At 42.5% G+C, this 17,129-nt stretch overlaps 2 protein-coding genes across 2 annotated transcripts in view; both read left to right on the forward strand.

The window, feature by feature from the left end:
* The window catches only part of pxk (PX domain containing serine/threonine kinase), a 26,197-nt gene extending 24,811 nt beyond the window's left edge, over positions 1-1,386 (forward strand). Inside the window, exon 18 of the mRNA XM_008305178.1 lies at positions 1-1,386. Within this exon, the coding sequence (XP_008303400.1) occupies positions 1-185 (185 nt within the window). The 3' untranslated portion in view covers positions 186-1,386.
* Positions 1,387-6,566: 5,180 nt separating this feature from the next.
* On the forward strand, positions 6,567-16,879 carry pdhb (pyruvate dehydrogenase E1 subunit beta). Its single transcript, XM_008305179.1, has 11 exons — positions 6,567-6,642; positions 6,730-6,789; positions 8,690-8,797; positions 9,105-9,167; positions 9,288-9,323; positions 10,837-11,027; positions 11,156-11,250; positions 11,975-12,085; positions 14,182-14,273; positions 14,361-14,502; positions 15,998-16,879. The coding sequence occupies exons 1-11, from the start codon at positions 6,604-6,606 to the stop codon at positions 16,141-16,143; spliced, it is 1,083 nt and encodes a 360-aa protein (XP_008303401.1). The 5' UTR covers positions 6,567-6,603; the 3' UTR covers positions 16,144-16,879.
* Positions 16,880-17,129: the final 250 nt, after the last annotated feature.

Genomic DNA, 17,129 nt, shown 5'->3' on the forward strand with positions numbered 1-17,129 from the left:
CTCCTCCGCCTCCTCCACCTCCTCCTCCTATGCTGGACTCTTCCCCTCCACCTCCTCCTCTTCCTCCGTCCTCCTCTGACGGAGCAGGAGGAGGTCGCGCCGCCTTGCTGAGCTCCATCCAGACCTTCAGTAAAGGCAAACTGAAGAAGGCCGACACCGCTGACCGAAGCCGACCCGTCACCTGACCCCCGTCCACCGACCAGCGCAGCGGTCCGGACCTCCCCGAGATGTGAAAACCAATCACTAACAACAACAACAAAAAAAAGAAAGTCCAAGTATCATCTTAGGTTTTATCGCTGTTCCTGCTTTTTCTGCTTTTTAATTATTATTTTTTTAATCCATTGCTGTGTTTGAAGAGACGAGAGGACGGGTGGAAACCGGCTCGCGTCTAAGAAACTGCTTCGGATCAAAGCTGCCGAACTGAATCTGATGAGCTTTTTTCCTTCTGCTGGCTTCACTTCTTCTGCTCTTTGGGCCCATGAGAGTAGCGGTTGAACGTCGGGATTGTGAAACTTCGGTTGTTGCTTTGATGCCGTGGCGGCGCTGAGCTGCTCCTGGTCCCCAGAACTTCAGCTTCCCTTCTTTGAAATCATCTCTAACCTTTGACTTGCGGCCTGCGAGCTCTGCTGAGGCTGTTTCACCGCAGATGCACTGCAAAAAAATCACCGTCAGTGAGTCGATTCTGTCTGTAACAAGGTCCCAAGATCATCAAAATAAGAGAAAATACAAATCAACGTCTTGATTTTCCATCTGTCTAGAAAAAAAGCAAAAGCATTGCTGCATTAGAAGCAAACATGTTGGAACTACTCTCACCAAACTGCAGATTTGGTTTGCAGACCAGACAGAGCTGACTTGATGAGGACGGTGTTTGTTTGCAGTGCGTCGGTCAGAAACACGAATCCTGACCTCAGGTGAGGAAGAATCCCACCTGCTCCTCTTCTGTCCTGCTTTTATCTCTGTTAAGACAACAAAGAACGTCCTTTTGTTTTGTTTGTTTTTTTTTCTGTTTGGTTTAGATTGATCCTGAACAACTTTTTTTTTTTTCAAACCAAACGTGTGCGGGCGAAGCCAAACCGAAGAGCAGCGAAGGATTCTACGAAGCAGCTAGCAGCGACGCTAACAACTACAATACATGCGCTTTCATCCAAGTGTTTGTTTGCACACTTTCTATTTGCACATAAAAAGTTTAAAAAATGAGGGGAAAATGTTAAAAAAAAAAAAAAAAAAAGATCTAAACCATGAACCGTTAGCTGGTGTGTCCGGTGCTGTGGAGACAGAAGGATCGAATGAATCAAGTGTGACTTAAACGACCACCGAAAAGACTCGTTTGTGTGGAGCGAATAGAAAACTCCTAATGTTTAAATACAACTCAGAAGCACAGGTAAAGTTCCATTTTTTTATTTTTTATTATTTTTGTCCGTGAATTTCCTGGGAATCCCGTTTTGATGTCATCTGGCTTAAACGGATGTGAACAATCAAATTATAAACCTGAACCCAATCAGCTGTTAAGGCTTCAGGAGATGCAGGAAACGAATTTGAAACGTTTTGTTGAAGTTCAGTTTAGTTTAACCGAAGTAAATGTTATCGCTGAGCGACGAGCAGCTCATAAATTGACTACAATGACTCTTTTCCTCCAGCAGCTACTGCAGCAGGAGATCAATGAGCTAACATGCTAACATGCTGCTAACTATTTAACTTCTGTGCAGCAGAATAAAACTTTAAACATTTGGGGGACTGTGGAAAAATATAAAGACACATTCTGCTGCTTTTTTTTAGCCCAATAGCTTCAAGTCACATACTGCAGATCAGATCATTTCCAATCAGGTTTCCTTCTATCTCAGAACATTTGAATTCAGTTGCTATGAAAACTTGCTGCGTTCTACATTACGTTATACTCGTGGTCATTTTTTTTAAAGTCCTGAACTCTGTGTGGAAAATGGCCACTTTCTCAATGCATCGAATGATCCAGATGTTTTTGTAATTTCATCCTGGAAAAAAAAAAAACAAGACCTGAGAAGCCAATTTAAAAGTTTGATATCTCCAGAAACATAATTTGTGCTCCTACCAATGGGTCCACATCACCACTATGTCAAAATGTCAAAGAACAGGACCTGTGTCTTGCCACGTACATCAAATTCTACTGATGTTAGAGGCCTTCAAATGTTCACCAAAGACTACATTTTTAATAGGAAATCTGGATCCATCCATAGATATATAAACCAGCCTTTTAAGAACATTTTGCACTTTTTTCCATTTTCATGGGCCAGTAGCTCAAAATGCATCTTCTGCTGGAACCATTCAGTCATTTAGAAATGCTGGAAACTATTTTTTTCTGCGATTTCTTACCTGTGGAGCTGTTTTAAGGGTTCACTATCTCCGGAAATTAAAGTCCCACAGACATGAAATTTGGTGAGGACGCAGACAGAATAGTTTCCATCAGATCTGAATGACTGAACGGATCCAGTTAGGTCCAAAGTTTTAGTTACTGACCCTTGAAATTGGAGTTAATTGTCAAATTTTCAATCAAGTGCGATATTGAGGCGCCAAAAAATTCCTGTGTGTGTATTTATATATATGGATGCATCCATATTTCCTACTAAAAATGCAGCATTTGGTCGACATGTGAGGCCTCTAGCATCAGCAGAATTCAATGTGTCACGAGCATGGGAAGACAAGGCTCCAGTCTTCTGTTATGTTTGACTATATGGAGATGTGGACTCAGTCGTAGGAGCACAAATTTCTGGAGATACTGAATCTTTAAACAGCTTCCAAGACGAGATGTCTTTTGAGGATGAAAACAAAAAAATTGACAGGTCTGAAAACCTGAAAATTACCAAAACGCAGCCAAAATATTGAGTTTTGAGTCTCAAAATGGCAAAAGTACTCTCCAGATTTAAGATGTGAAATGACACGTACCGACTCAGTTACTCATTTATCATAATTAATGAGAAAAAGATTAAACCTGAATGATGCGATGACGTCGGATGTCTGTCAGCCCAAACTGGACTTCCAGATTTCGGGGCTGCTTTGTTTATTTTTTACTGATTAGTTTCAGGATTTTGAAACGGTTCCGAGCAGCAAAAAACAAACAGTTGTGGCACAGAAATCGGCAGAAGTCGTCAGAGACATGGAAAGAAGGAAATCGTTCACATCCTTGTTGTCAGAGGTGTTTTTTCTTCATCGCAGAGCATTGGGTTAAACATCAGTAACACTAGAGACGCCAGCGCTCGATCCCTCCACAGAGCTCCGTCTGCCTTCACGCGACGCCGTTCAGGCTGAACTTCACACCAGGTTGCTGATGTTTTTTATTGTTTTGTTTTAATTCACTTGTGTTTTAATGTCGGTCGACCAGAGATTTGTTTATTTTATTGTGCCATATGGGTCGCTGTGCCTATGGAAATCTGAATGTTGTTTTGTTTGTTTGTTTTATTGTACGTGACAATATGATCCATGTGAGAAGCTCTGGTGGTGGGGATGCTTACGCTGCAGCACACAGCTTCATGTGGTTTTTTACAATAATCCGTTAGTCTGGAAGAGTTTGTCATTGTGACGTCTTCAAAAAAAATATTCAGTTTGCAGTAATACAAAAAGCAGAAAATGCTGAAATCGTTTGCCTAAAAAAGTAACTTCTTAATGCTTAAAAAAACAATAATCCACTAACATAAGCCACACAGTTTGATTCGTGCCATTAAATGTTGAATAGATGTTGGAGGAAATGCAAACATCCAGATGTTTACACCTTAAACTAACCAGTCTCAGTCCATTTAGCAGCTGCTAACGAGATCTGTGTCACGCAACTACATGGGTTTGCATTTTTTTCTAAACTCCTTGCAGACATTTCATCCACAAAGGAAAATATTCTGTGAGAACGAGTTTCAGTCCAAAACTCCAGAAGAGCAACTAAATGGACCTCGTTTTGAGTTTTCCCAAAGTCAGAATTTGCGTATTGAGTGTCAAACAGGTAAAACAGCAGCTTGGAGTCTTAAAATAACAGTTCAACGTTTTCATTCTGATTTCTGTTAAACCTGCTGTGCCAAACTTTGTCTCCCCCTGCTGGCAGTGAGAGTCATTACACAAACACTGTCGATGCAGCACGTATTCCTTCTTTACTCTCGAATCCTTCCTCTGAAGATTCCTACTTATCTGGTGCACCAGAAACCTTTCATCGGGTTCCCCCATCAAACTCCTTGTTGCCCTCTTCATTGCTGGTTGATATAAAACGCATCGCTAACGGTGCACCGGCGCAGGAAAGTCGCAACAGACGCCAGATTTAAAACGCTGATATACAGAGATTTGTCTGGAGCTGAGGGCCTTAAACTTACTGGCTTGAATGTTCTTTTTTGTGGAAAACTCTCCTGCTTTAAATGCAGTTACAGCTAGTTAGCTTAGCTTAGTATGAAAAGCGTAATCGTGGTCAACAGTTAGCAAAGCTCAGTCTGAAAATAACACAAAGCTGCCAAACAGAACAAACAAATGAGGTCCAAAGTGTTGGTTTGCGATACAGATTCCTGCTCGATGCAACAGTTGACCACCACTAATCAGAGGCAGACTGGCTGTTGGCTGCAGTGGTTGTGCTAAGCTAAACTAGCCGGCTACAGATTACTTTTAATATTAACTGGTCAGACCTAGAAGTGGCATCAATATTCCATTTTTCCGCCAGAAACACGACAGCGCAGAGCGTCGACCGTAACAGGGCAGTAAAACTGTGGCCTGCTGTGGTCGTCTCTTCACCTGTACGTTAACCCCGCCCACCTGAGATCACCTGGCGTGCTGTGTGCTGGAGTGTTGGCGAACAGAGCAGCTGCTCGAGCAGATTTTGTTGTGAGTATTGAGTTTGGCTGAATCCTGCAGCCTGAAAGATCACTATAAACCAAGTTCCAGCGCACCGAGCTGCTCTCCTGGATGACTGCTCGGCGCTCAAATCATTCTTTGTTGTTCAGTGCAATCCGGCCCGACGCAAACGGTCTTTAAATTGTATGAGAATGTCTCTCTGCAGCACTTTAGAGGGGTGGATGAGCGGTCCAGTGGCGCGTTTGTGTTCATGAAAGCAATTTGCAGAATAAACTCAGAGGCAGCGTTTGATTTCAAGTGTGTCGGTGTGAGACAGCTCTTAAATCTGCAAGTTGTACGAGTGTATTTACTGCAGCTGCAAAAAGTCTTCATCAACATGGAAATAAAAAAGAAAATCGAGCAACGCTGCTGTGATGAAATGATACCTGTATCAATAAATATTTGATTTAAAAAAATGGCTCAGAAGCGTGAGTGAATATGTTCATTGCACATGCTTGTGGCAAATATTGAATGTTAAATGCACTCAAAAATAAATAAAAAGCGCATTAACAGGTATTTTTATGTGGAAACTTCATCTGCTGACAAACTGCTGAGTAAAGGGACCTTGACAGGAGATTGTTTTATTGAAGAATTGTACCCTTAAAGAGTTCACTGTGGAGATCTGCCCGCTAACTTCTACAACATGCGCTTGGTACCGGTGCCCAAGTCATCTCGGCCCAGTGACTTCAGTCACTATCGACCGGTGGCCCTGACATCCCACCTGGCAAAGACCCTGGAGAGGATGGTCCTCCACCACCTGCACCCCCTGGTGAGCTCATCGGCAGACCCACTGCAATTTACCTACCAGCCGAGCATCGGGGTTGAGGACGCCGTCATGTTTGCACTATTTCTTATATTTATATGTACATTTTTTATTTTTTTCCCTCGTATATGTGTATCTCTGTTTAAGGCTGCTACCAACAACGTGAATTTCTCCACTGTGAGATAAATAAAGGCATATCTTATCTTATCTTTACATTTTGAGCTAAAGTAGAAGATGATGAGAGCTTTTAATGGCGGCATCGTCAGCAGCATGTGTCCTAAACTCTGTGCGCTGTTCACTCTCACAGCCGGAGAAACGTCGGCGTTAATCAGCGCGAGCTGCTTCTTGAAACAGTTCAGGTTTTGTGGTTTCAGTGAAATGGCACAACCAGAAGTAGTTTTATTTTAAAGTACAGAACACAGACCAGAGCTGCATGAGAGCTGCAACAGACGAAGAGAAACAGAGAAATTAAAAAAAAAAAAAAAAAAGTAGATTAAATGTTATATGTCCGTGACTTAAGCAGTAGCGGTCATGTAGAAGGCTAATTCCAGACAAAATATGTTCAAATAAAATAAACCACAATGATTATGTAGCTTTAAAAAAAATAAATAAATAAAATTTAAATTAAAAAAAAAATCAGAGTTTCATGTTGAGAAATATTCCAAACCGAAATAGATTGTAAATAAAATTCAAAGAATGTAAATGATTGAAGCAGTTTATCATAATACTAAAAATGACAGCGTGTAGCCACTGCTTTATGTTAATAAAATCTAATTAATTATTTAAGGACGTGTTTTCTTGGCACTCTTGGTCTTCCATAACTAAAGGAAGCCTGGTCGGTGTCCTTGGGTTTCTCTTTTCTCTTTCCTCCCTGGCAGCGTGTCTCGCCTCTGATTGGCTCTGCGCTATGACGCCATCCGTGCGACGCATGACCCCGCAGCTGCGATTGGTCGAAATCTCGTCGCTTCACCGCAAGCCCCGCCCATTCTCCGGCAGAGGACAGCTTGAAGATGGCGGCGTCCCTGAGGTGCTTTCTCCGCTCAGGAAAGGTAACTGGCTCATTCTGAGCTTCTGCGTGGCAAATTTTGTGGTTTTCTTGATTAACGAAGTGTCTCTCATTCGCTGTCTTCCTGCAGAATGCCGTGTCGGCTCTCGGACAGCGGGAGTTTCACAGGAGCGCTCCGGCCGCGGCGCAGGTCAGTGTTAGCAGCTAGCATGCTAACATTAGCTAAAGACATGTCGGCTGCATGTTGTTTTGTTGTTTTAGGTCCGGTTTTTAAGAACAAGACAGCTGTCCTGGTCAGTGGTTGCCTGGTTGAAGTAGCTGTTACCAGGTTCTTTTAGGGTTTTAGAGGTCACTGAGCAGAGATGCGGGCTGCCCCATCATGTCAACCCGCCCTGCGGTGACAGATGTCGGACACAGTTTACATAAATCACCGAAGACAACAAACTGTTGACTTTAGCTGCTTGGAGTAAAGAAAAAGCTTTTATTTGTCAACCTGTGAGTGCTGTTTACGCACAAAAATGCGAAAGATATTCATCTAAAACTACACAATTTGCAAAAACACATGCAATCAGCACGGGGAGCATTTAGAAATGATGAGTTTTTAGGGGGTGAATGTGTTTAATTTTTTGTTTTTAAGTGATGACTCAACAGAGTTGTGACTAGAAATAAAAAAATGATGCAAGTAACAGTTTCCTCTCTGGATTCTGGGTTATCTAATTAGTTGTTTCATCTATAAAATGCCAGAAAATGGGGAAAAATCTGCGTCACAAATTCCAAAAGCAGCAGATAATGTCCTCAAACGTCTTGTTTTGGCCACAACCCAAAGTTATTCAGCTTCCTGCTGTACAGGAGGAGACAGCTCTTCCCTCCTAATATTACTCAATCTGATCAATTAAGTTAATTATTTAATAGCTGATAACGAATTTATTAGTCTAGTTCCCGACGTTAATCATTTGGGGATTTTAAAAGACACAAGTGAAAGTGGGTCGACCCAACATTACGGAAGAGAGATGGGAGAAATAAAAGCAATGTTACGACACTAATTAAAGAATGGCAAATATTAAATGAGCAATAAAGAGAAACTCCACCTGCGACAGTCCCATCATATTTAGGGAAATTGCATTTCAGACCAGAAACTAGTAGCTGCTTTAAATTAGCATATGCTTAATATTTATTTAAAGAAAATAAACCGATGGAAGCAGAATTTTTAGCATTGAGGGCTGGATTAATAGTTTCTGATGTTTTGGAACAGATAAACAAACATTTGTTGTTTCGACTTGAACAAGAAAAGTTCAAACGCTGCAGGTTTTCTGCATCAATCAGATCGTCTCAGTGTCTCAAACATGTTAACAGTAGTGTAAAAAATATGATTTTTACTACTTGATGCATTTGAATTTGAGAGAAGTAGAGGATTCGCTTTTACTTTCACACGCTTTATATGCAAAGAGAGTGTATTTTTCAATAATTTTTAAAGGAAAAGCTTTGATCCACTTTGATGTGGTGCTTAAAGACAAAGGTACACTTCAGAATCAGAAAAACTTAATTGAGCCCAGAGACGAAGTTACTTAAGTTACAGCTGCTCCCATTCAAGTCAGAAATAAAAACAGTACAAATATATAGATAAACACATAATAGTGGAAAAATAAACAACACCTCAAGAATAGTTTGCTTTTTCATTCATTTATTCAACAAATCAGATTTTGCAGGTTTTCTGGTTTTGTCATGTGCTGTATGTTGGAAATGTCCCCACGACATGTCAGAAGACTTCAGCCCTCTGTCTCTTCCTTCTGAGTCATTCTTTAGTGGATTTTCTGTTGTTATGATCGGTGTAGAAGCTACGACTGTGTTCTGTGTCCACCTTTGAATTGCCCCCAGGGGGACAAATAAAGCTTTTTGAATTGAAGTAAATCATCCTGTTGTGAGGTCCAAGCACACTTTAACAGGACTGATAGCTGAGTCAGTGACAGCAGCGAAGCAACACTGAATCATTAGAACTTCAAAGTGAGGTTTGTGCAGGTGGTTTGTGTTGAGGAGGATGAACTCAGTAGTGATTCTGTCCTCACTGCTGCTGCTGCTGCTGCTGTTGTCAGGTTACGGTCCGTGATGCCCTGAACCAGGCGATGGACGAGGAGCTGGAGAGGGATGAGCGGGTGTTTCTGATGGGCGAGGAGGTGGCCCAGTACGACGGCGCCTACAAGGTGAGGAGACTGTCAGTCCAACACAGCGCAAAGCATCGGCCACGTTAGCAATCTGTAATCAGTTAATTGTAAAATAAATGAAACGCAGTGGTTGTTTTTCCAGGTACTGATTTTATTGCTTTGTGTATTTTCCTAAATTATAACATGTGTCTGACAAAACGGTAGATGGAAACATTTATGGACTTTTTGGCTGAAATGCGCTTGTAAATTTAACTGTTTTCCGTAGAGGCGCAGGACTTTATGAACAAAAATGTGAAGGGAGCCTAAAGTTTTACAGTAAATGATGGCGGTGATTCTCTGTGTCCAGGTGAGCAGAGGTCTGTGGAAGAAGTATGGAGACAAACGCATCATCGACACCCCCATCTCAGAGGTGAGACTCCAGCATCTGTCCCAGATGTTCTCTGCTGTGCACAAACCTGAATCTGTGTCGGTGTCGTAGAACCTCAGAGAAACTGTCCTCACCTGCTTTTCTGCTGTCTCTCTGCTGCAGATGGGGTTCGCTGGAATCGCAGTGGGAGCCGCCATGGTGAGTTTCTCTTCGCCCCAACGCCGATACGTGAACTCAACGGCCTCAAACCACCGCGTTTGTTTGTATTCAGCTGTTTGGACTTTCACTTGATTCTGGGCTGAACAAGTTAAAGATAAGATGAGGTTTGAATGTAAACGAAAGCCTGCGAGCGGTGGGCAGGAAGAGAAGTCAGTCTGGAGTCCTGAATGTTGGCCCAGTTTGGAGGCTGCATCCTTCGAAGGCCGTCCCGCTTCATTCAGACACTCAGACTCCTTCAAATGCGGCCGATGATTGTGTCCTCCTTTTCCGGACGCATCAGGTGGACCTACACATTCCAAGATCCTTTGGACATCGGCGACAGTTCGATCAACAGCCGGAGTTTTAACTGCTCACAGCCGACTGATGATTCTGCTTTAAAAGTCACTGCAGTAGCTAACGACACAACGGACTTTAAAAACTTAAAATTAGTGGATTAGGGTTGAAAATGAAGTTAAGAGTTCACGTTGTTGACGCTGTTATTTGAAGCTTCCGTGTTTGAGTTTTATCGTACCGAAGTTGTGGCGATTTTATGTCATTTTTACGCCATATTGGTGTGAATGTTAACAGATTTCAGTGAGCTGTGAACACGTTCATCCGGTGCGACCGTACGAGCACCTCAAGTAAATAAAAAAAATATGTTAAACAACAAAAATCACAATTTCTGGATCCATTTCAGTCAAGAAACAAGGTAAAAGTGCGTCATCTTATCCTCGGGATAAAGATAAAAACCGTCTCGTTTAACAAACCAAGTCTGCAACTAACCATCGGCTGAGCTGTCGATTATTTGTACGATTAATCGATAACGTTTTTAGCCTTTATTTACCCAAGTTAGTTATGAAAAACATATTTTCATGAAGAAAAAGAAAAACATGAGAGAACTGTGCATTTTACAGCGTTTATTGAACTAATTCCTGTCAAACAGCTCAAATCAGAAGCATCACAAGGAGCTTTACATCCACCTCGTCAGTGTGAAGCCTTCTCCGTTCAAAGCATCAAATAAAAAATGAGATACAGAAAAGAAATCTGTCTGAATGCATGGACTGTGCTGTCTCTGCTCCTCCTGCTGTGCTGCTTGATCACAGCCACCGGTGGCTCCTGACTGCCACACTGTGGTAGCTGCTGTCACAGAGTGGTTTGAAATTTGACAAAAAAAAATGGTAAAAACTGTTATTAAGCAGCTAGTGGATGACTAAATTAGTTGACAACTATTTTAATAGTTGATTTTAATTGATTAAATCGATTCATAACAAACGCTCGGATGCAGCCTCAGCGTCCTTCAGAGGCTCCAGACTTTGAAGGATGCAGCCTCTGGATCGGGATGTTGTCTTTTCAGATGCTCTGCTCATAATATTTTCTGGTCAGCCTGTATTTTTTCATATTGCAGGAAAACATGGCGTCGTGCAGCTTCAGTAGTAACCAAATGACCACATGATTTATTTATTTATTGCACCTGATGGTGCCGGAGGAGCTAACGTGGATGTTTCCCCCTCAGGCCGGCCTCAGACCCATCTGTGAGTTCATGACCTTCAACTTCTCCATGCAAGCCATCGACCAGGTCATCAACTCTGCAGCCAAGACCTACTACATGTCCGCCGGGCTGCAGTCGGTGCCCATCGTCTTCAGAGGACCCAACGGAGCGTCGGCCGGCGTCGCCGCTCAGCACTCACAGTGCTTCGCTGCGTGGTGCGTTCACTGACCCTCTCAGAACAGAGAGGCTCCTGTTTGAACTTGGAGAACAACTCTGGCGAGCAATGAAAAAGTACAACCTTGCTTACGGGAGGTCGTTACGGCGGCTGTTTGTGTGTCTGCAGGTACGCTCACTGTCCAGGCCTGAAGGTGGTGAGTCCCTGGAACGCAGAAGACGCCAAAGGTCTCCTGAAGGCGGCCATCAGAGAGGACAACCCCGGTGAGACGCCACACTGCGTTGTGCTCTTCAGTCATTTGTGGCACTTTTCAAACAAGATTTTTCTTCTTGTTCTGCGCTCGTCTTCACAAAACTCAGTCTTTTTGTCACGTTATAAGTTTGGGGGCAAAGAGTGCAGATTATTATTATTTTATTCCATTTTTTTTTTTCAAAGAATCTGGTTACAGCAAATTTTTTATGTTGAATCTTTAGCTGAGACGTGTAAAAATAAAGTCTGGATTTGTAGCTTAGCTTTAATTTAGTTTTCTGTCAGAACAGCGTGAGTAGTTCAAGTGCCGTCGGAAAGTTAAAAATCCAAATATTCTTTCTGTTTTTACAGTTTCTGGCTGATGAATGTTGTAATTTGATAATATAATTTTTAAACAGGTTTTGGGCTTCAGGGGTAATAAGGAAACTTGGATTATTATGTGTTGTGATGTAGAGAGCCGTCCTGACGACGAGACGGAGGCTCATCGGACAGAAATAATACAAACACGGTTCCAAATGTGGCTGAAGTCGGGGAACAAAAGGGATTTTTGCTAAAAAAAAAAAATTCTTAAAATCTCACTTGGATGCAAACAGACGCGATTCATGAAGTTCCATCCGACTGTTTCTGAACCGCAGCGTCTCTTCAGGAGAATAAAAACTTAGAAACAACACGCATGTTTTTTCAGTTCACGAGACGTCTCATCAGGCGTTCCTAAAACGGGTTCTGCGTTTGTTGCAGTGGTTTTCCTGGAGAACGAGCTGATGTACGGAGTTCCCTTTGAGATGTCGGACGAGACGCAGTCCAAAGACTTCATCATTCCCATCGGCAAGGCCAAGATCGAGAGAGCAGGTGAGACGCCTCGACAACAGAACCGGTCCGAACGCATCACACTCTTTTTTTCTGTTTGTTTTTTTCCCACATCGTGTCTTCCTGCCTCATGTCGGTCCCTAAAGATGTCACAGTAGTTTCAGTCTGTGGCAGTAAAACTCGTCACACGACCTTGTCAGAAACGGAACAGCTCTGAACGCTATTATTAGACAGAAAACACCTGCAAGGTCTCAAAAAAACAAGCTGAACATACAGCCGTCTCCTACAGTTTAATATGCTGCAGAGTGATGCAGCTAAAAAATCAGTTGATACAGATTATTATTGACAACTTTTAATCGCTTGTTTTTAGCGTATTTGTCGTATTTTTAATGACTTCCTGCTGCTCCAGCTGCTGCTCGATTGTCTTTGATTCGCCTGAAATTTCAATAATACAAAATCAAATATTTCTAAACATGTTTGTGAACTTTTAGCTTCATATTTCAAATACTTTTTGAGAGAATGTATTTTTAAAAATCGCCCGTCGCCTCACGTTCAGCAGGTTTTTTTGGTTTTTTTGCACGTTGAAATTTGAGGCTCTTTTCAGGAACTATTAAAGATAAAAGCCTGAAATTTTCTCTGTCGTTTCTCGACTAGACGTGGATTCAGAATCTGCAAAATTGGACGAAGAGATCAAAGTAATTTCTGATTATGTCGGAGTTGAAATAAAGAGAAAGAGGAAAAAAAAAAAAATGAGTCCATCATGAAAAGTCCCATCAAGTTCTAATCACTGGTTCTTCTGCTTGGATCAGACTATCAGCCAATGTTCTTCATATTCAAACTGTTTTATATCTTCTGTTTTATATCCATGTTCCTGCAGCGACACACAGTTCAGAAAATATCACTGGTTCACTCCTGTGTTATTAATGTTTTTGCTACAATGAGCTTAGAGATGAGACTTTTCACCACGACTTCTGTTTTATCTTCATGCTTCAACTGATCTACTCGTCCATCTGCTCAACATTTAGTTGTATTTTGTGAATTTCTCCACTGTGAGATAAATAAAGGCATATCTTATCTTATTTAAATAATAAGTTTTATAGTAAAGAGACTCGACCCGCTGACGTTTCTGTCTCGTTTAGCTTTAAGTGAGTGCAGCCACGTTAACCGTCAGTCCGTCAGAACGCCGATCAGAACGGGCTTTTATTTTATTAGATGTTTAAACGGCCTCAAATGTCAGTGTGTGGAGAAAAAAAAACGACCTGCTGGAGTCGATCAGTTTTTATAAAAGAAATTAAAAAGTAAAATTTCCCAGAGACGGTTTTAAACATCCAGAGTTTATGACAAAGAGCAGAAAGAACCCGATGACAAGAGATTTGTTGTCCTCTGGTCTGGTTGAGTTTGATCACAGAAATGATATGATTATGACGCTCTTCTTCTGTTACCTCCTCCTACTCCTTCCCCTCTTCTCCTTTTTTACCTCCTCTTCTTCCTCCTCTTTTTACCTCCTCCTCTTCTCCGTCATCTTCCTCCTTCTCCTCCTCTCCCTCTCCTCTTCTCCGTCTTCTTCCTCCTTCTCCTCCTCTCCCTCTCCTCTTCTCCGTCTTCTTTAACCTTGTATTCCTCCTCTCCTTTTCTTCTTCCTCATCTTCTCCATCTTCTTCTTCTTCCTCCTCCTCCTCCACTTCTTCTTTTTCTTCTTCTTCCTCCTTCTTTTCCTCTTGCTCCTCCTCTACTTCCTCCTCCTCTTCTTCTTTTCTACTTCCCCTTGTTCTTCCTCCTCCTCCTCTTGTTCTTTTCTTCTTCCTCTTCTCCCTCCTTTTCTTCTTCTGGTCCTCCTTTTCTTCCTCTTCTTCCTCCTCCATCTTCTTCTTCCTCTGCCTCCTCTTCTCCATCTTCCTCCTCTTCTTCTCCATGTTCTTGCTCCACCTCTTCTTCTTCCTCCTCCTCTTCTTCATCTTCTTTCTCCTTCTCTTCCTCTCCATTTTCTTCTCTGTTTCTTCCTCCTCCTCTTCTTCCTCTTCTTCTTCTTCCTCCACCTCCTCTTCATCATCTTCTACCTCCTTCTCTTCCCCTCCTTCTTCTTCTCCATTTCTTCCTCCTCCTCCTCCTCCTCCTCCTCCTCCTCCTCTGTGTTTCAGGGACTCACGTCACCCTGGTGTCTCACTCTCGGATGGTGGGCCTCTGCCTGGACGCCGCCGCCGTCCTGTCGAAGGAGGGCATCGAGTGTGAGGTAAAGCGACGCCACCCGCTCAGAGCCGAGGCCGGCGTCCCCTGAGCTCGGCGGGCCGCTCACTGCTTCCTGTCTTGTGTTCTCCAGGTGGTCAACCTTCGCACCATCCGCCCGATGGACGTGGAGAGCATCGAGGCCAGCGTGATGAAGACCAACCACCTGGTGACGGTGGAGGGCGGCTGGCCTCAGTTCGGAGTCGGAGCCGAGATCTGCGCCAGGATCATGGAAGGTGACGAGTTTAGCCTTTGGGTTTTGCTTTTTTTTCTCACTGTGGCTCATTTATCACCGTAATATAAAGTCCTGCAGCTCCACGGAAACAGAAACAGGAGAGAGAACTCAGACGTCAAATCAAATCCAGTTTATTGTCACAGCAGTACAGGCAAGATGAGGGAGCGTTTCTATAGGATCCAATAACTTAGAGCAATTTAAATAGTTTGAAGGTTCTTCCTTTAACGCCTGATGGCAGCAGTTCAGAGAGTTCACGTAGAGGGTGTGAGGAGTTCAGCGTCCTGCTCCTGCAGACGGAGGGGAGGGAAACTCCGATGAGCCTCTCAGCTCCTCTGACTGTCCTCTGCAGGGCTCTTCTGTCTGACGCTCTGCAGCCGGAGCAGTTTCACAAACCAGAAAATAAGAGAAAAAAAAACTGTGTTCAGAATGTCCACCGGTGTCACCAACACTGGGGGGACAATGTGTAGACGTTGAACTATTTCCATTTTTAATTGGTTTCTCTGCTCTGTTCAGCCTCAAAGTCTCTGAATTTCTGCCTCATGACTGTTGCTCACAACCGAGTCACTAATAGTTGTTCAGTTGGTTCAAAGAAAGTGGAATTTTAGTTTTTGAGCAGAACCTGATGAAAGCAAACGGTTTGTTTTTGGTGAATTTTTAAAAGGAGACGTTTAGAATAAATTTCAAGCTTAGATTTGGTGAATTTTTAAAAGAAGACGTTTAGAATAAGTATCAAGCTTAGATTTGGTGAATTTTCGGGATAAAAAATGTCGACTTGATGACTTTAAGGGTCGTCGTAAAGCTGAAAGTCCCAAGACTTTAACTCATTCTGGTGGTTTTAGTTAAAACCCGACGCCGGGTTTGGGCTTAAAACTCAACGGTTGAATTCGTTAAAGGTGATGAGGTTCACTCTGGTTACAGTTTATACAAATTTTCAGCTAATTGAGAAGTAATGAAACTTGTTTGTTGGCAAATTTCACCCTTTTCCACTGTAACTAAAACAAAGTGACACTAATAATATTTGGAAATGAACCAACATTAATGAATCATACGGCTGTTTTTATGTGGAAAATACGAGTAAATCACACTGAAAGTTTAGACCATAAAATAAGACACGAAAAGATAAAATGTCTTAATCGCCAACTGTCTCAACAGTTGATGAATCCGACAGAAAGAGCAAAAAAAAAAAAAAGCCTAAATTCTCTGATTCCAGCTTCCTAAAAGGGAATCTCTTGTCGTCTCTTATCTTATTTCCTTTCGTGTTTCTTTAAACATTTTCTCAGCTAATAAATCGTTTTGCTGCCTTCTCTTTAAAGTCCGACAGCGAACACGAGCAGAAAGACACAAACCGTTTGCTTCGGTTGAAGTTGTGACGTCTGAGTTCGCCGTCAGCCGTCAGAAATGAACTCAGCAGCGACTCTTAACGATTCAGCTATTGATTGATAGGACTGCCATCTGTCGGTTGAGGATTTTTTAAAAACACAACCTCTCGTTTTCAGGCCCCGCCTTCAACTACCTGGACTCCCCGGTCACCAGGGTGACGGGCGTGGACATCCCGATGCCGTACGCCAAAATCCTGGAGGACAACAGCCTGCCGCAGATCAAAGACATCATCTTCTCCGTGAAAAAGACCCTGAACGTCTGAGACGCACAAACACCTGAGTCCTCGTGTTCACGCCGGGCAGCGCAAACGTTGTCCGGTTTAAAAAAAATAAAAATAAAAAAATATATCCGACCCACGTTGTAAATACAGAGATAATGTTCCGCTAGAAACACTCCCGACTGTCAGGTGTCCAGCCAGATGTTGGTCGATGAAACGCACAGCTGTCGGACTCGAAGGGTTCTGACTGAACGCCGGAAGGCCGCTCTGACGTGGAAGTTCACTAACGACCAAACGGCTGAGCGAGCACGAAAAAGAAAACGCACAAAAAAAATAATAATCCAGATTTCTGAAAGGCTTTCGTCCGACTTCACATCAGCTGTGCCAAGAATCAAACGTCGTATTTATTGAACACTTTCCAGACACGAAACTCGAGCGTCAGACTGCGTTTCATTTGGATGAAGTTCTTTATTTTTGCTTTTTGTGAATCGAAAGAGTTAAAACACGTTTATGTTTTTAAAATCTAATCGCTGACTTTGTTCTCTTAACTTGCAAACGAATCCACCTGTGAGTCGTGCTCTCTTCCTGCCGTTTAGTTGTTAATAAACTCCCACATGTTCCCACCAGAACACAATAAAGTCTGAGTGTTAATCCTCTCTCTGTCTGACGGGTTGGTGAAGAGCGAAGACCGGGAGTATTTATTGTAGCTGCAGCAGCTCTTGATTCTGTTGCTGTGAAATGACTCTGTTACCGAAGTAATAAAAACCTGTCAGTCCTTTAATGCTGCTGTTTGTTCTTTTGGCGTCTCGCTGGTTGACGATGCTGCAACGAAAAACAACAAAAAACAACAATCTGTGTTTTTACCACAATGAAATCTGATCGTCTGCATCGACCTCAAACAGAAAAATCAACATTTTGATTTCTGCTTCAGAAAGTTTCATCTTGTTCTGACAAAATGTGAGATTTCTCTGTGAACACGACAGAAAAAACATCATTTAAACGCTTTTATTTTGTCGGTTTTACTTTCTGAT

The sequence above is a fragment of the Stegastes partitus genome, unplaced genomic scaffold, assembly GCF_000690725.1.
Source record: "Stegastes partitus isolate 25-593 unplaced genomic scaffold, Stegastes_partitus-1.0.2 Scaffold2428, whole genome shotgun sequence".
Lineage (NCBI taxonomy): Eukaryota > Metazoa > Chordata > Actinopteri > Pomacentridae > Stegastes > Stegastes partitus.